Here is a 20,904-nt window from a genome sequence, read left to right as displayed (position 1 = left end):
GCAGTGTGTTTCTACGTCTCTCTCTCTTCAACTCCAGACTGTGATAAAACACCATGGCTTGCTTCCTTCTTGCAATAAGACATCACAAAACCATTTATTGATGTAGATATTACAGGTTATCATAAGATCTTTAGACTATTCATTGTGTATTGAGGGCTATTGACTTAAATGTCATCAACTCATTTCATAACTCAGTACTTTTGTGCACTTATGGTAATATTGAAAAATTACTCATTTTTCTTATCAACAGGTTTATCTTTGAGGGTGCTGACATAGTATTAAAGGAATCCTGTGCTGTTTTCATAACAATGAATCCTGGCTATGCTGGACGAACAGAACTACCAGACAACTTGAAGGCTTTATTTCGGCCAGTTGCAATGATGGTTCCCAATTATGCCCTCATTGCTGAAATATCACTGTTCTCATTTGGGTTCTCAGATGCCAAAGATCTGGCTGGTAAAATAACCACAACATTCAAACTTAGCTCAGAGCAGCTCAGTTCCCAGGTAAATTTTATGTTGACATGGCTGTGGTGAATAATACCCAATATATTTTAGTATTTGTTACAAAAATCTAGTTATACACCATGACTGCTGGGGCAGTTGTCAACATGGGCGCCCGTAGGATCTTTTCCGGCTATAAAGAAGATATGTTATTTCATTTCATTACCTACCTAGATGATGATGATACGCAACCACCCCCCCTATTTTCGTTGCATTTCTTACTTGCTTCATTAAATGCAGCACTTTGCTGCTCTGAAACTGTTGGCTACTTTATGGCCAGAATGGATGGATTTGTTTTAGCCTTTAATTCAGAGATTTTGACCACAAAAGTTTGTTTTTCCTCTTCTGTAATTCTATTTTTTTTCTAGTTGCTTTACGTCGCACCGACACAGATAGGTCTTATGGCGACGATGGGATAGGGAAGGGCTAGGAGAGGGAAGGAAGCGGCTGTGGCCTTAATTAAGGTACAGCCCCAGCATTTGCCTTGTGTGAAAACGGGAAACCACGGAAAACCATTTTCAGGGCTGCCGACAGTGGGGTTCGAACCTACTGTCTCCCGAATACTGGATACTGGCCGCACTTAAGCGACTGCAGCTATCGAGCTCGGTCTTCTGTAATTCACTATCAAAGATTCTGTTCTTAAAATGGTTACAAATAATATAATGATCATGTCATATTTCCAAAAATTAGAAATCAAGCAGTTCATTAAAGTGTTAATGTTAACCCAGTTAACACAGCTAACACAGGATTTTCTAAACAACTGGATATATTTTGAGATAACCTCAAGTCACTATGTTAAATTAAACTGTAGAAATATCCCTAAAACTCAACCTGGCTAATTATTCGAATAGCACACATAATGGAATAATTTGTCAGTTACTTAAAACTAATGTTTCCAAATGTTTTTAAAAAAATCTAGTTTTGTACTCACTGTTACGGTGAATCACCAAGTTTTTCCTCTTCTTCACAATCAGTTACGAATATCTTGCAGTGCTCTAGTTAGAATAATGAAACACTTGTATGAGGTGACAAACTTTGTAATGTCTATTTTATTTCCTCACCCACTTAGTTTCACGGCAGTAAAAAGCACTGGCTAGGCAAATGTTTTGTTTAATTTAAATGAGAAGAAAAAGTACGAATAAAAAAACTGGACTGATACAGCAGCATTACAAATATGAAGGCTTAGGTTTGTAATACAATTTGTAGCACTTGTTGTGCTTACACATAATAATAATAATAATAATAATAATAATAATAATAATAATAATAATAATAATAATAATAATAATAATAATAATAATAATAATAATAATAATAATAATAATAATAATAATAATAATAATAATAATAATAATAATAATAATAATAATAATAATAATAATAATAATAATAATAATAATAATAATAATAATAATAATAATAATAATAATAATAATAATAATATCTCATAAATATCTGTCAAGTCTATTTGTCAACAATGTTAAGTATATACCGATATGTATGAATCATATGTGCGTATGTACCAAATAGTACTTCTTCCATGTACATTGTACCGAAGAAGCTCATAAACCCAATTGTAAAGTTGTGAATTATATATAATAATAATAATAATAATAATAATAATAATAATAATAATAATAATAATAATAATAATAATAATAATAATAACAAATAAAAAAGGGGAATAATATGAAATCAAAACCAAATTAATGCCATGTTTGAGATGTGAAGACTTTAACTTACAGGTCTACCAAACGGCAACTACGGAAGGAAGTGGAAACATGGAAGGAACCCTAACGAGGCCATGGGAACGTATGGTGTTGTGGGAAAGAGAGGCACACATCAATTACCCTTGAAACAATATATTAACAAAGGAAGAGAATACAAAATCAAACGAACAAAATAAAATAAAAATGAAATCTAGGAGAAAAATGAAGGACACTGAAGTTAAACAACACATAGAGTTAAGAAAAAACAATGACATATTCAAGCTCCTTGAGTGGTAGGAGATTAAAACTTTACATAGAAATTGAAACAGACGTATGGGAAGCAATCTCAAAAAAACAAATCTTTACATGTGTTTGGTAACATCGTTAGTCAAGAAAAGGAAGTTAAATTTACATTTGTTACAAATACTGAACAAGTAGAGAATTGCCTCCAAAACAAAGATGCTATGACTCTGTCGAGGCACAGTCATTCAGAAAACCCCAAATTGGTGAATAGGGAAGTCAAGGGAGAAACTGATATGCACATTTTGTTGCATTACCACGGAAGTTACTTAAATCAATCAAAGGCCAAAACAAAAGAAAGAATTTAAATTAAATCAAACATAAGATGATAGAGCTTATCTAGAGGGCTAGAGTTCCGAGACAGGCTGGACGCAGAGTGCAAGCTTTCTGAAGAGGATAAAAACATGCTTGCATAATACAATGGACAATGAAAGACTCAGCAGTCTTAGTTCCATTTCTGTAGAGAAAATTCTTGTGAAGGAATTGATGAGTAATCAACTATTGAAGGACCATGTGATTGACCATTTTGCAACCAAGAAAACTAAACGTTTTGAACTACTCTATAAGAAATTTTAAGGTAAGATTTCCTGCCTACCTGTTCATTAACTAATAGCTTCGCCACAGCAGTCAAGGCAGTCATTCTATTATCGGACAGAGTTACTTATTGATCAAGTTTAATCAAAAACTTTTGATACATACAAGTATATGCTTTGACATGTGATGGGACTGATGCTGATATTGAAAATTTTATGGAGACATTGATGAAGCCCCAAAAATAACCAAAAATTCAGAAATAACCATATTAAATGGAAGATTTCAATGCAAAAGTGGGAAAAGGTGTGTGTGGGGACATAATTGGTTATTATGGCTTGGATGAGAGAAATTATTGCAGGGATAGGTTTGTTCAATTTTGTCAACAGGAGATCTTTGTTGTGACAAATACCTTCATTATAAGTTACCAGCATGGAGACTGTATACCTGGAAATCAAATGCTGAAACTGAATCAATGATTGTGAGGAATCAGACTGATAACATTAAAAAAAAAAAAAAAATTCAGAAACTGCATTAAGTCAGTGAGGACTTATCCTGGTGCTGATGTTTCATTGCATCATAATCCATTGGTCGCTAAAATTAAGCTGAAATTAAAGATTAAAAAATAAAAACATTTGTCAGTTCTAAATTTTATACTGCTAAACTCCAAGACGCAAACATTAGGAGAACAGTGCTGAAAGACCTAAGTGAACAGCTATCCAATCAGACTGAAATGCCGTAAGACACTGAGATCATTTGTAGTCAATTCAAAACAACTGTACTGGATACAGGAAGTCATTATCTAATGCAAGACAAATGAGTTAGAAAAAGCACATGGATGAGTGACAAAATCCTTGATTTGATGGACCAATAGAGGATCGTAAAGAACAAGAACTAGGATAAGTACAGTCGAACCTCTCTTCTGTAGACACTGTCAGTTCCGTAAAAAAATGTCTGTTACAAGAGGTGTCCGCTGAAACAAGGTTGTAAAAATCAATAAAAAATTTTAACGGCATTAACATCCACCTTAAATTTTAGCATACATCTTTATTTTGATTATTTTAAATAATTTCTAACTAAATATTTGCCTGGGAGATATTAAAAGTGATTTTACATCCTTCACATTCATTACAACTCTGCAAAGTAATCATTTAGCTGGGTGTACAATTTAAGCACATTTTTATGTACTGTGATCTTCTTGAAAAGGGAATAATGACCCAGAGAGAGAGAGAGAGAGAGAGAGAGTGTGTGTGCCCTCTCTCTCTCTATTCAATTAACCTCAACTTTCAGGTTATTTACGATTTCTTACTTCGGTGTTACATATTTTCTGCTTTACCTTACGGTGCTGAGACTTGGACCCTAACAGAGAACACCACCAAAATACTTCGATCCTTTGCGATGTGGTGCTACTGATGCCTGTTGAGAATATCATGGGTTGACAGAATGTGTAATGCTGAAGTGCTCCAATGCCTGAACAAAGAGCTAGAGGGTCATGCACAACATCAAAAAGAAGAAACTTGGGTAGTTTGGCCATATAATTTGAAATGATAAATTTATACTCCAACAGCTGACATCCAATGAGAATATAGTACAGGAGGAAGAAGAAGAAGAAGAAGAAGAAGAAGAAGAAGAAGAAGAAGAAGAAGGAGAAGAAGAAGAAGAATGTGCTAACAGTCTAAAATGAAAATGGCACTTTTAAATCAACCTCAGAAAATTTGCATAACTTATTGAATTCTTATTGTTATATAAAATTTATACCACACTATTATTTTATAAACTCACGTCCTCATCCCAAGGTGGTGCAGCTCCTTTTTCAAGCAGACCCCCAATGGAGGTGAGCTATATATACCATTTCAACCACTTACCAGCCCTCCTGCCATTCTTAAATTTATGGCAGTACCGTGAATCGAACCCAGGTCCCACGGATGGCATCTAATAACACTAACCATTATGCTACGGAGATGCACACTCTGTTATAATGAACTGCAGTTTACTAATATTTGCATGTTTTCCTGTTACTAGGAATGTAGCCTAAATTGCTGGCTGTAGTATTATTAGTGGTACATCTTCTTAAAACAATAATCACCACCACTACCACCTGTAATATTTATTGTAATAATAATTATTTTCATGCCATGAAAAGGGCTATCAACAGAGGTAATTTCCTAACAGCAATTTACGGCCAGATTCCATACCCTTTTATTTTGGTTCCTCCCATGTACCAGCATGTTATTTAATTTTAACCACCCACAGTTTTTTGATCATTATATTACTTTGTTCATGCTCAGGTACCCTAAATTATGTCTACTGGCTCAAAAAAATATTATGATAATTTTGTAATATAGTCTGGTTTTAATTCCATTACAGCTGTTCACAGTTTATGCAACCCAAGTTCTTAATAGATGGAAAAATATATATCCTATTATTATATCACAATTCGCAGGTTATAGGAAAGCTATTAATTACATGTAGTTCGAGGCAAACAAAAGTAATTTTAACAGCTCTTGTGTTCTTAAATACATTTTTTAAAACCAAAACTCGCCTATATGCAACTTGGAAATGCTGTAGGGATCACCCACATTGGGTCCTTAAATGGTGGCTCCATAAGTAACATTCATGTTCTGACCTGTGTATATAGACCTCGGTAGGGGGCATCAACATTCATTGCTAGGTTGTCTTAAATAGCAGATGAAACTGAGCAGTTACTCACCAACACAGGGTAATAGTTGAGACAAAGGCTCCTTAACCAACAGATAACTTATGTAAGATATATTTTACATGCTTCCATTTGACAGCACTTGCTAATATCAGCAGTACAAAATAGCAACTAAGTTATAATAATCTTACATCGAAAAACCAATTAAAAATAAATAAATAAATAAATAAATAAATAAATAAATAAATAAATAAATAAATAAATAAATAAATAAATAAATAAATAAATAAATAAATAAATAAATAAATCAATCAATCAATCAATCAATCAATCAATCCTGATCTGCATTTAGGGCAGTTGCCCAGGTGGCAGATTCCCTATCTGTTGTTTTCCTAGCCTTTTCTTAAATGATTTCAAAGAAATTGGAAATTTATTGAACATGTCCCTTGGTAAGTAATTCCAGTCCCTAATTCCCCTTCCTGTAAATGAATATGGGCCCCAATTTGTCCTCTTGAATTCCAATTTTATCTTCAAATTGTGATGTTTTCTACTTTTAAAGTTACCACTCAAACTTATTTATCTACTAATGTCATTCCAAGTCATCTCTCCACTGACAGATCGGAACATACTGCTTAGTTGAGCAGCTTATCTCCTTTCTACCAATTCTTCCCAGCCCAAACTTTGCAACGTTTTTGTAACGCTACTTTTTTGTCGGAAATCACCCAGAACAAATCGAGCTGCTTTTCTTTGGATTTTTTCCAGCTCTTGAGTGAAGTAATCCTGGTGAGGGGCCCATACGCTGGAATCATACTCTAGTTGGGGTCTTACTAGAGACATATATGCCCTCTCCTTTACATTTTGACTACAACCCCTAAACACCCTCATAACCACGTACAGAGATCTGTACCCTTTACTTACAATCCCATTTATGTGATTCCCTCCCCCCTCCCCCCTATGAAGATCTTTCCTTATATTAACACATAGGTACTTACAATGATTCCCTTAAGTAACTTTTACTCCATTAACATGGTAATCAACACTAAGAGAACTTTTCCTATTTGTGAAACTCACAACCTGACTTTTAACACCATCATACCATTGCGTACTGTCTATCTCAGAACATTAACGAGGGCATTTTGCAGTTGTTCACAAACTTGTAACTTATTTATTACTCTTTACAGAATAACATCATCTGCAAAAAGCCTTAAACTGATTCCACTTCTATACTCATATCATTTATATATATAAGAGGACATAAAGGTCCACTAATACTGCCTTGAGGAATTCCTCTCTTAATTATTACAGGGTCAGATAAAGCTTCGCCTACTCTAATTCTCTGAGAACTATTTTCTAGAAATATAGCCACCTATTCAGTCATTGTCTAGTCCAATTTCACTCATTTTTTGCCAGTAGTCTCCCATGGTCCACCCTATCAAATGCCTTAGACCGGTCAATCACAATACAATCCATTTGACCTGAATCCAAGGTATCTGCTATATCTTGCTGGAATCCTACAAGGTGAGCTTCAGTGGAATAACCTTTCCTAAACCTGATGTGCCTTCTATTGAATGAGTTATTACTTTTGCAAGCATGTCTAATATAATCAGAAAGAATACTTTCCCCAAGCTCATATGGAATGCATGTCAAACCGACTGGCCTGTAATTTTCAGCTTTATGCCTATCACTCTCTCCTTTATACACAGGGGCTACTATAGCAACTCTCCATTCATTTGGTACAGCTCCTTCATGCAAACAATAACCAAATAAGTACTTCAGATTTGGAACTATATCCCAACCCATTGTCTTCAGTATATCTCCCGACCGACCTCGATAGCTGCAGTCGCTTAAGTGCGGCCAGTATCCAGTATTCAGGAGATAGTAGGTTCGAACCCCACTGTCGGCAGCCCTAAGATGGTTTTACGTGGTTTCCCATTTTCACCCCTGGAAAATGCTGGGGCTGTACCTTAATTAAGGCCACGGCCGCTTCCTTCCCACTCCTAGCCTTCATACTTACCAAAAATATGGACCTTATATCTATTGATCTAATATATAACTCATGTCCCTTCGTCGCCATAAGACCTATCTGTGCCGGAGTTAAAATTGAAATAATAAATAAAGAGGTTCAACCTATTCAATACAAAAGAATAAGAAATAATTTAATAATAAGTAGAAGTGGTACCGGTTTCAACCCTAGTCCAGGTCATCATCAGCCAATTAAAACATGAAAAACAATGCATAGGAAAAAGAAAATAAAAGATCAAGTTCACTCCGGATCAGTAGAAGAGGCGATATAAAAATGACGAGGGTAGACACTGTAAAATTCAGAAGAAGTAAAATGTAAGTCACTTAAAAGAAACAGTGCATAATTTTCTGAACAGCAGTATGGCACACACAGTGTTAGGCAAAGTCTTATAATGTTTATGAAAAGCGGAGAACGGTTAAATGAGCACGTAAAGCAACTTGCAGTGTATATCTCCTGCAATTCCAGCCACTTTTCTAGCTTTCAACTTTTGTATCTTATTGTAAATGTCGTTATCATATGTAAATATTTCTTTAGTATTAGTCACCTCCTCTCACTGGACATTATCGCTGTAACCAACAATGTTTACATAGTGCTGACTGAATACTTTTGTCTTTTGAAGATCCTTGCATAAACACTCCCCTTGTTCATTAATGATTCCTGGAATGTCCTCCTTGGAACCTGTTTCTGCCTTAAAGTACCTATACATACCCTCCCATTTTTCACTGAAATTTGTATGACTGCTAATTATGCTTGCCGTCATGCTATCCTTAGCTGACTTCTTTGCTAGATTCAATTTCCTAGTAAGTTCCTTAAATTTCTCCTTATTTCCTCAGCTATTTCTAACTCTATTTCTTTCCAACCTGCACCTGCTTCTTAGTTTCTTTAATTCTCTGCTATAATGTAGTGGGTCTTTACCATTCTTTACCACCTTTATTGGTACAAACCTGTTTTCACATTCCTCAACAATTACTTTAAACCCATCTCATAGTCTGTTTACGTTTTTATTTACCATTTCCCACCCTGTTTTGAAATGTAACATACATTTTAATTTAAATATACACTGAAGATGACTCATATGAGTCGAAACATGTATGGATAATTTAGAAACATCATCTTAATAGATGGAACATATTGTATGGAACAGAAGGATTTAGTAACCACTTACTTTGTGAAAGTGAGAACATCATAATGGAATGAAATTTGTACCATGTTATAATAAATACCATTATGTATATAACCTGTTTTCGCTTACTTTTTGTCATATTTGATCATATGGTATGCCATATGATGGATCTACCTGGGCCAGTAAGAACAAATGGTGAATCATTTCATCAGTACCGCATAGAAAACCTCTTCTGTGGGACTGAGTCTCTTATTAAGGCGAACAAGTATTAACAAACAAGTAACATTTGCAGTTTAGAAATACCTGATCTATGATTTATTGGCAGAGTTACAAGAATTAGGAACTGTACATTGTCTGTATATGTATGTGTGATATTATTTAGACAATAAAATGAAATTTTAAAAAAAGTATTAATCAAAATCATTTTTGTTATTACTACCCCACCCCTTCGATTTTGAACTTTTTCTCAGAGTCCCATGACAATTGGTACGTATTTGGTATTACTGTTCCTATTATATTCTCTCAGTTTTATCCAGACTTATTAGATAATGCTTAATTTCTTTCATTTCAAAATGTATTTACCTCATTAATTGCTCCTTTTAAATTTATTGAAGAATTCTAGTTGAATTTTCTTATGTTCTGTCAATTAGTTCAGTGAAGTAACCTCGATTCTATCCTACAGGAGCCTACTACTGAAGTTCATCATAATCATCATTATCATTGTCATTGTCATCATCATCAACATGATCATCATCATTTTTCAGCTCCCGTTTCCCGGGTGTGATGTAGAAGCGCTCACCACTTCTTCCTGTCAAAGTATAGAATCTGTTTCTCTATATTCTCCCACTTGACATTCCTCTTGCTGACCTCCGATTTCATTGTGTCTGTCCATCAATTCCTTGGCCTCCCTACTGGCCTCTCCCCTTTCACAACTCTGTCAAAGTAATTCCTTGCTGTTCTTGTTCTGTCCATCCCCATAACGTGTCCAAACCATTGAAGCCTGCATCTTCCTAAAAGCTCTGTAACAAGTATTTTGATGCCAGCCTCCTTCCTGTTTGCTTCATTTCTAATCTTGTCTTTCCTAATCTTTTCGTTCATTGTTCTGATGAATTTAATTTCTGTTGACTGGATTTTACTATTAACCTTGTTATTTAGGGTACATTTTTTGAGTTCATAGGTGAGAGTAACTACTGTGGCTATATTCTTTGTTCTTTCTAGTTTGTTGTTGTTGTATTGTATTTCCAATATTCAGTTAAGTTAGATGAGTCAGATATCCTGGATATTGTGGACCAGTCACAATTTTTATTGATCATCCTGGAATTACAGATGACCACAAGGATGCAGAAAACTACAATAAACTTATAAATTAATAAATAGCCTGCTACAGTTATAAACAGTGGATATGAAATATAAATACCAGTAGCAAGAATTTTTTTTTGTGATTTGCAGCACATTGAGTGCTTTTACATGAAAATGAATGTAAATGGTCTCAGTATTAGGATGATCAGAATTTCAGACACATTAAGCACGGTATATTCTTCAAAGTGGTCCAGTGAAATGAGGACTTAGGTTTTCTGCCATTTGCGTTATCTGTATGCATCATAATACATAAATTATGTACAGACCATAAAGCCTATAGCTTATTAACTCCAGGCACATTTACAGATTCAGTATGTAACAAAGGAAATAAGGCCTAACTGTTAATAAGAAATAACCTGATCTTGTTTTCAAGGAGTGTAAATTCATGCATATTTCTTATTCATGTTCGTAATTTTCATTTGGCGACATTACAAAAACCCAACATACCCTGGTTATTTTTCGACAATCAGTGAATCAATTATTATTCATATTTCTGTCTTGAATGTATCGCTTTCAAGTTTTAACACTCTCTCTGTCAAAGAAGGAAGTCATAGAATTCAGGACAGTTGTAATTCAGATTACACTTTATGATGAACGTATCAGAATTGAAAACACATTTGCCTTTAATTTTTGACAGTCACACTTGCTCTCATATCATACCATATACAAAGAACATCATTTCAAAAAGCAGTTTGTCCACAAATACTAACTTTTCTTCAGAAAACCACCAAGCAAGCTGGCTGTGTGGTTAGGGTTGTTTAGCTGTTAGCTTACATTTGGGAGGTGGTGGGTTTGAATCCCGTCAGCAGCTTTCAATGTGGTTTTCTATGGTTTCCCATCTCCACATCAGGCATAATGCTGGGGCCGTACCTTAATTAAAGCCATGGCTGCTACCTTCCCAATTCTTGCCCTTTCCCATGCCCGTGTTGCTGAAAATTTTCAATGTGTTACTGCGATGTTAAATTACTAGGGAAGAACCAACAACAGCAAACTGAAAAAGCCAATACTAGCAAACATAAAAAGGAAAAAAATGGACAATGTAGCTTTCAAGAGTGCATCCTAGCATTGCTCTGACAATGGAGACATAAATCATCTGTCATAATGTGTAGTCAGTATACCAGAAAAACTTATGGACAAGATGCTTTTTTGCACCAAACTGATGGATTTAAACTGCATTTTGATCAAGACATCTGTTTAAATATTTATTTAATGAGCATACAGAATTAAATGTATTAGTAATTAAAGATGATATGTTAATGATTAAAATTCCAATCAAATGAAAAAAGTCCATCTAGGTACATGATTACCTACTTTTTTAAATTACAGAAGTTTTAAACTTAACATTAACAACACAACTTAATATTTTTTCCTACAATAAAATTGAAATCCACGTTCTTCATTGAGGCAGTCACATATGTCAAAGTCAGCATCAGCATTATCATCATTGTTTGCATCCACCTGTTCAATGATACTTGAACAGAATTGCAGTGAATCACTGCTTCTCCATTTGTTACCAAATCTCTGCTTTAGTACATTCCTTACGTCATTATTTTTGACAGGTTGTATTCTCTGCACAAGTTTTAAAATGTCTGTATCATGAATGTTTTTGGTTGAATGTCCCCTTTTGAGCAGCAATGTGAATGTTTTACCTGGGTCATTAAATTTATGCACTGGCTTTAACATCACCTGTTTCATAGACTGGTACCAAATTCCATCCAGCTTCTTTAGCGAGTTATACAGAGATTTAAAATCCTTAATAATTTGTTTATTGCCCAAAACATGAACCATGCCCACATTCCTGTACCCCTATTGGTATTCATCGAGTGTCATCATTAAGACCTGGATTCACATGCACTAAAAACTCCAAAAATATGCATGCACATATGCATTAAAAATGTTGAAAATATGCACTAAAAATAAAACAAAATACACTTACCAAATGCATTATTTCATTTCAATTCAGTGTTAAATTGATTAACATGTTTCATTTCTTGCAAAATTATGCATGGCAGTAGGTTGTCTACAGTTTTTTCAATGTTTTCAGGGATCAGCGACTTTCTGTTGTCGGACAGAAATAATTTATACGCTGAAAATGATTGTTCTACATCGATGGACATAACTGGGCAATACTTGTACACTGGCACTGACTGCTCGGAACATTCTTCTGGAAAAGACTGCCTGATTCCATTTATGTAGTTGCTTATAGATTGAATCTTCTTCAGTCCTGGGTTTGAGTCCAACACAACACTGAGTTTCCTTTTACCTTTTTCTCCAGGTTCACCACGGACACCATTTAGAGAAGTAATGGGTGTTTTGAATTAATTGAAGGGATTCATGTAGGGGTGCACTGCAAGTTTCTAGGCCCTTAATCGCCTTTGAAAGTGACGAATAATGCACATGGACGAAACTGATATATTTATATGCAGTTTCAGATAAAAATGCGCACATTGCTTCACAAACACACACAGTATGATTATCTTCAATACTTTTAACTACACCTTTCACTTGGTTAAAGTTCTCCTGGAAGAACAATATTGCGGATAACCAAGTTCCCCATCTTGTGAGAACAGGTTCCGGAAGAAGAGAAAGCTGAGGCAGATGAGTTTTGTTCAACTGTACATGAGCCGGTGCTTTTAGGAACAGATTTTTCCCACTTGAAATTACTTTGTTGACAGATGGAAAGAGGGTATGTACCTTTTCTGCAATAGATGCCATCAGTGGGCCAAACATAGGACATGGATGTGATTTGGAAAAAAATACTTGAAGGGACTGACCAGCTTTCATCATATACGAAGTTGCATCTGTGACTAAAAGCCGCACTTTTTAACAATCACTCTCTGATTCACTAGGCTAGAGAAGTCGCAGGGAATCACTTACAAATCTTGCAACTGTAGCGTGGTTGGATTTTTCTAGCACTTTGCATGAAAGTAAATGAGGTTTGCCAGGATCTTCTGGACATAATTTACCCACTATGAAGTTCGCAATGTACCGACCACACGAACTGGTTGTTTCATCTACTGATATCCAGACACAGTTCTCTCCTATGTCAGATCGTGTCAAATCCATGACAGAAACATTCACTGAAAGTAAATAGTTCTTCCTAAGGGTAGATTCATCTGGTATCCTTTGATTAGCACAATACTTTTCAAGAAACAAGCATATATGTGGATTATTCAACCTTCATACAAAAGGTTTGCAAATACCAGCGGAAAATTTACTAACATCACGCCATGTTTCCATGTCGGTTAAGAGTAGTGTTGTGTATTCTTACTCTGTTCTTTTGATCTGAGATGTGATGTTGTTTTAGAATGCTGTTCATTTTAAAATATTTTTTCACATTTTACACTCTTGTTGCACACTTGACAGTACACTACATCACCACCACTTGTATAGTCACTATTGCCTGATATCCACAGTTTAATTAAAAAGACCAAGAGCTCTTATCTTTAGGCATTTTTACATTTTAATTGGGTAAAAACTCTGCAATAGACAAAGAGCAAGTTAACAGATGAATGCACTTGTTTGAGCAAACCTTGGGATGCTACTGTAAGGGGGAAGGAATGTCAGAAAGAAGGAAACAGCTGTTGTGAAAAGGATCATTATCTGTATACCAGCTTGTATTGTGACACTAAAAGTATTTTCCTTGATCAGGGAAGGCTTCTCGTGTTGCCAAGGGATGTGCAACATATAGAGTTCAGTATATTTTCATTTTGTTCACAAATCTTAGATCAGGGCCTCTCAAACGCCAAAAATCTCACGCATGCAGACAGCGGCGCAGAGTTCCTGTGCACAGTACATCGGTCCTGCTTGGCTCGGACCAACGCTTCGTCTCTGGGCTACTCGGCTAAGATTGGCTCGACTCGACTCGGATTTGGAGCGCTGCGGAGCAAGTGAGGAAGAGGGAGACAGGGGGAGCGAGCGAGACAGGCGTGGGGAAAGAGAGAGACAGCGCTATTGCTCCAAATCAAGGAGTGGGGGTCTGCACTCTGGTCAATCAAGCGAAGTCGTCTTTTGCACCGTGCACAGTGCATGCACCGGGCGCATGCACCTTGAGAGGCCCTATCTTAGATAATCGATCACACATAAGAAAAATATATCTGTACATGCACTAACATTCAAAATATGCATTTGCATGTGCACATACACATTTTTATATAATCCGGGCCCTAGTCATCATTTCTGATATATTTTGAAATTCCTTTTCTGTCACCCCAAACATTATATTTGCTGGAAGGTATGAATACCCACACCATGCTGGATACACAAAATTGTGGAAATGTCATTGAAATTCTCTTGGGGTTAGTGGGAGAATGTTTCAGAAGCCAAGGGCATGGATGACATAAGTTCTGGTTTTAATTCGTCACAGAAAAGATTTATACCCATTTTGGAAGGGCCAATTTGGAGTTTTCCAAGGAAATCAGTTAGACAGAAGCCACTTCTACTGCACTATGGTTAGCCTGGTTTTCAATCCAGCAGTAGAAGTGAGGAGTCATATTCTCTATATCAGTTATGCACAGAGAATAATAGGAAATCTATCATGAATAATAAGTCTCATTGATTGACAGTTTAGGGAGAGGCTGAACTTGCTAAAGATCAAAATAAAATTTAAAGTTGCAGACTGATTTTTCCTTCATTTTTGTAGAAGGCTTTTGCCCTCAGTTTATGAGCAGTTACAGCTTTTACAAGTTCTGCTTTCTTGCTGTCATCACTGATGGATTTGAGCAAGTAGGACATTCACACACAATAACTACGTAAGTCTGTTGCTGGCAGTGGTGGTGCATGAACATTATCAATTTGTTAGCACACTAGTTTGTAGAAACATGGATAAAAACAATGTATAGGCGTCAAAGCTCAAAGAGAATCATGCATTTTTAAACTTACACAAATCAATCCTCTCCGTACAGCTACATATATTACATGTTGTAACACAACTTTATCTGGTGATTTTTGCTGGCAAAAATGTCTATAACTGAATCACGGAACCCTGGATTCTTCCTAGAGTTTTTCAGGAGGTTCTTCTCAGTTGAAATTAATGACAATTTTAATTACCTTTCTTGTGCTTGAGTACTTCATAAATAAGTTTTTATCCAATTCACTGTTGAGAAATATTATTCGACAGAGGCGCTAGTATCAGAAACAGTCAAAATTAAAGAACTTAGTTTGGTTACTTCAGGTAATGCCACATTTAATCCTGAACATGTTAAATAGGTATTTATGAAGTTCTAGTATGCAGGACTTTAAATTCTGTTGATGGATAGATGGCCAACAACTCGGTTTTGAGTACCAGGATGTTGAAGTAGCTGCCACATGATTTAACCAGGGACTTGGATGGCCGAGCAGGAAAATAGTCTATGTATGTTTCAAACAAGTCGAAATCCAGAAGAGAAAGAAATTCCAAATTATTTAGTTTGAAAAAAATGGTATGTTATATGTCAAACCATTGTATCAAGTACTTCACAATGCAGTCTGCAGTTTATCAATTTTTTACTGGGTGAGTTGGCCATGCAGTTAGGGGTGCACAGCTGTGAGCTTGCATCTGGGAGATAGTGGGTTTGAATCCCACTGTCGGCAGCCCTGAAGATAGTTTTCCGTGGTTTCCCATTTTCACACCAGGCAAATGCTGGGGCTGTACCTTAATTAAGGCCATGGCCGCTTCCTTCCAACTCATAGGCCTTTCCTATCCCGTTGTCGCCATAAGACCTATTTGTGTCGGTGTGACGTAAAGCCACTAGCAGAAAAAAGAAGAAGAAGAAAAGTTTGCCAATTTCCACTTCACCAGTTTGCTGCCTTTTAACTCTAACTTCATTTTTATTTGATAAAGCTGATTAATTTTCATTTGTGCACTGCTACCAAAACAAAATTTATCACATGTTTGTCATTCAGAAATCTTTTGAATTCATCGATCTTGGCAGCAGAATATCTTATATCATGAATTTTGGTTTGTAAAATGTTGAACAAGATTTTTGCTTGTGATAATACAGATGAGAATAAATTTAAAAGAAAAATACAGTACATTCAAAATCTTGTAGAGTGGCAAAGAAACCTCTCGAACAGGTTCTTGTTTCACCGTCCCATTCTTCGGTGTTGCTTATGACTGACTTGAAGAATGTCTACCGATCCTTTTTTTATTTCTGATATTACTTCACCCAAATGATCTGTATGTATCTAGCGGGTTGGGGCAATTGATGGCAGATGTTTAGTAGTAAACGCCTGAAATCTCTTTATCTCAAGAAAAACTTTGTGGACCCTGATAGAGCTTCAAAGAATACTTTGTATTCCTTAATGCCTTTAATAGATTGTTTTAGTACTAGGTTTAGCTTTTGTGCTAAGGCTGACTGATATTTGGCAAGAATAATCTGTTGTAGACCATTATGTACTCCAGCCATAACAGAACACCCATCATACTTCTGAGCGACTGATTTGTTACTAAACTGAATTCATTGATTAAACTGAAATCATGCCCAGCCAGAGAAACAGCAGAGCGATCGGTACTTACATCAACGAACCTAATAAATCTCCTAAATATCATCATTTGTAACGTAATAAAGCACAGAAGAAAGCTGAGATGTTTGTGTTAAGTCTGTGGCCTCATCTTCTATCACAGCTACAAATGATGCTTCTTTGATCTCTTTTTTTATAAAAAAGAAAGCACCTGAGACTAAATCGATTAACTTGTTCTGGCTATCATGGGAAGAACCAAGGAAAGCAAGAGAGGTTCCAAGTGGTTCCGTAATTTTTCATCATAAATGTCTCTATAATGGAGCAATTCAACTAAATTTCCTCCATTGAGTTGTGGTTTTCAAGTATGGATCCTAAATGGCACCTGTTGCTCTGCCACGAAACAAACAGCATCTACTAGACAAATAATGATATACCCATTTTTTCATTAGGTTCGTCCTAATTAATTTTGAAGATAAGGCTTAGGGATTCCTCTGTTCTAGTGCTACCAAACTTCAGTAAAGCTATTTCGGAATTTAAAAAGTCTACAGACTGTTCATGTCGTTTCTTTAGTACATAATAAGTGTTAACATCACAAACTCCCTTTGTGGTCCAAACATTCATCTCTGTTAAAAATAAAAGGCAACACAACTTCTTACAGACACATAGTCATGTATCATTTGTGTACCAGGAAACATTAAAACAGTGCATTTTGCCTCTTCTTTCTGTTAACATATCTGGTATACTAAGGGTGGGTCTCCCATTGTCTATGATTTGTATCTAAGCTGCAAGAGTTTGGCTAGAGAATGAATGTGTTAATAAGTCCTCAGTAACACAGCCACATTTGTCCTCTATCATAACTGAATCTCCCTTTAACAACAAGAAAGCCACAGCAAGCACAAGACACGCTCCTAACGATCACCACTGATTACTGTTAAGTTAGGCTCTCATTGAGGTGAACACACAAGCCTAGTTGCCAGCATGGTCAGCTCTGTGCATTGTTTCCGAGTACAACGAATGCGCAAGTGTTCCGCAACTGAATTCAAGCTCCTCATGTTTTTAGTGTATTTTCAACATGTGAAGAAATTTTACAAGAAAGTGATGGACAGGTTTTATGGTTGTTATAAGGTAGTATACGGTATTAAATAAACAATTTATTTGCCATATAGTCATATTCATTGATCTTTTGTTTTAGATGGTGTTAGCCAGGCTAACACGGCAAACACAGACCCTCCATGCCTGGTTGCTGGACTACCAAATCAAAATTGAATTAATTTGAAAATTTGTTCTGAAAAAACACTTCTTTACAGTAAGGTGATCTGGGGCTCATGTATTGTACACCTTGAACAGCTTACTGATATTGAGCTCTGAGGGAAGATAGAATCTCTTAGTTTCTCTAGCTTTTAACAGTGATGGGAACCTCACAATTGACTACTTCTTTCCTTTAAACAGCTTTGTTTTACAATCACCGCTTCTTCTTTCAGCAAGGGGAACTCCTTTTATTCTTGCTGCAATATTGTTAAGTATATGCTATTGAGACAACATACGTAGTGCAGAAAAATTTTGCGCAGACAGGAACTTACCATTTGTTCTCAACTAAAAGAGATAAAAACACAATCGAATTAATTATTCATCAAAATACTATGGTGCAAGGATTAATTCAGCACTTCAATTTCTAAATTAGCAGACATTAATAACAGCAATAATAAAATATATTGTTTTTCTACCTGATACTTAATAGAAGATTTCCTTTTCTTTTACCGGGCGAGTTGGCGAGGTGCGCGGCTGTAAGCTTGCACCCGGGAGATAGCTGGTTCAAATCCCACTGTCAGCAGCCCTGAAGATGGTTTTCCATGGTTTCCTATTTTCACACCAGGCAAATGCTGGGGCTGTACCTTAATTAAGGCCACGGCCGCTTCCTTCCACCTCCTAGGCCTTTCCTATCCCATCGTCGCCATAAGACATATCTGTGTCAGTGTGACGTAAAGCCACTAGCAAAAAAAAAAAAATCCTTTTTTGCTGTCATCACCTTGTTGTGGATTACATCTCTTGTGTGTTGATACATCCATTAAGCATGAAAGAATTCCATCTTGTGTAACTTTGTTCGGATGTGCATAGAATTTTCTCCTTGCATGTGCAAGGTCATAGAATGGGATACTGCAGCACTTAAATAGTCCATCCTTGTATTGACAAGCCACATGTAGATTTAGCAAGACCATTTTGCAAAGCCTGTTTGAATTTCCCCCCAAAACAATCTGATTGACTAACTTCATCAACTAATCAAATGACAATGACCTGAGATATCAAATAATTATTTTCAAATTATTTATCAGTATGACCAACCCTTTAATGCTCATACACCCAGTTCATGTTGTTTCCAACCACCCCGTGTTATTTTAATGTCAAAAGAATGCACTACAAAATTACCTGGATTCATGCTGTACCATGCGCTTATTCAATCTACTTCATCTATACTTATGGGATCCTACAGATTTCTTCTCAATAACAACACCATCTTCCATTTTGCCACAAAATTTAACCTGTAGTTCGGCAGATACCTAAAGACACAACAATGGTTACAGTATTGACTTGTCTATTTCGTACCTTGCAGAAGAAGTTTTATCCCACATAATTACTTCTTCTTCTCATGATGTAGCCAAACCACCTTAGTCTTGACTCCTGGATCTTGTCTTTAAAGCTAGTCACATTTAACCAATCCTGTATAGTTTCATTTATGATTCTATCATTCCTTGACATGCCGCATGCTCATCACAGCATTTTCATTTCTGCTACCTCCAGCTTCCTTTCAAAGGCTCTTGTCATTGGCACTGTTTCCAAACCATACGTCAAAGCAAGACAAATCATACCAGCACTCATATAAATAAAACCCTTTTAGGTCTTGCGGTATTCTCGTATCACAGAGGACTTCCGTAACTGTTCTCCGATTATAAAAGCCAGACTGGACTCTTCAGCTGAACTCAACTCCTGTTTCACCATCATTCTGATCCACTCAACCCAGATATCTAACGGTTTCTGTCAATAGCACAGGTTTGCCTTGGAGGTGTACCAGTCCAGTTCCTTCACATGGTATGTATTCAGTTTTTGTCCTACTCTGTCTTATACCTCTCCTCTCCAGTACAGAGCTCTATTTTTTCAATGAAATATATCCGGTTCTCCAGTTGATTCAGCACACAATACAATGTTGTCCACATACATCATGGTCTAGGGAGCTTTTGATCGAATCCCTTCAGGCATGGATTCAATAACGATGGTAAAAGGTAGTGGACTAAGTACTGAACTCTGATGATGTCCGACTTCAACTCTGAAACCTTTCGTTTCTCTAATACCACACCTTATATATGTACTGCTGTTAGAGTACGTATTTTATACTCTACCCTGTTGTACTTCTCTGGCACCCCTTTTTCTCACAAACAGTTCCATATCTCCTGTTGTGGAACCCTGCCATATGCTTTCTCCAAGTTAATGAAGACACAGTGCAACTCTTTCTGTCCTTCATGGTAATGTTCCACCAGCTATAATAATAATTAGGGCCCGGATGTTTATGACCTAAAATTGTTAGAAATATGCAAGCATTTGTGACCCAAAAATGTATTAAAATATGACAATAAATATGACTTAAAAATTTTTTGGTCACATTTTCGAAATCTTCAAAATTTTGCTGCCATTTAAATAAACATTATATTAAAAATATACTTTTAAAATATAGAACATTCAATAATAATAAATAAGTAATAACATTAATTTATTATTTACATATTTTACGCCCACATTGGAGCACTTAAATCAATACATTTGATTTTAATTTCTTCTTCTTCTTCTCCCAGAACTTTCTCATCCTCTCCGACCTGGAAACCCTTTGTGTGTCCAATATAGTACATTGTTTCCGTTCAACTGTTTTTAGTTTGAGACTTATGCTTTTGTTCTTCAAAATCCTCTTCTCTTCTCTGTCTTTGATTTGTTGCTGAGTTATACCCAATTCTTCCAAATCATCCTGAACTTCTTTGAACCAATTGTTATTGATTTTATTTTTCAAAAAGTAATCAAATAGTTGTTTCAATATCTTGGTGTCTGGTAATCTTGATATGCGACAGAAAAAGGAAATTCTTCTTTTACGCATTGTAGATATTATTGATTCACATTCACGATAGACAATGTTGTCAGGCAATAATCTCCACTGTCCATCAACTTGATGTTTTTTAATAATAATTGTTCTAAGAATTCTTCTATCAGTTTTCTGTAAT

General features: G+C 35.9%; 1 protein-coding gene across 1 annotated transcript in view; it reads left to right on the top strand.

The window, feature by feature from the left end:
* The window catches only part of LOC136866855 (dynein axonemal heavy chain 1-like), a 197,192-nt gene that overhangs the window by 110,021 nt on the left and 66,267 nt on the right, over positions 1–20,904 (top strand). Inside the window, exon 16 of the mRNA XM_068226866.1 lies at positions 251–506. Coding sequence (XP_068082967.1) covers positions 251–506 — 256 coding nt within the window. The remainder of the gene's footprint in view (positions 1–250; positions 507–20,904) is intronic.

This window comes from Anabrus simplex, chromosome 3, assembly GCF_040414725.1.
Source record: "Anabrus simplex isolate iqAnaSimp1 chromosome 3, ASM4041472v1, whole genome shotgun sequence".
Taxonomy (NCBI): domain Eukaryota; kingdom Metazoa; phylum Arthropoda; class Insecta; order Orthoptera; family Tettigoniidae; genus Anabrus; species Anabrus simplex.
Note: the sequence above shows the minus strand (reverse complement) of the source record. Positions and strands in the feature narration are given on the sequence as shown.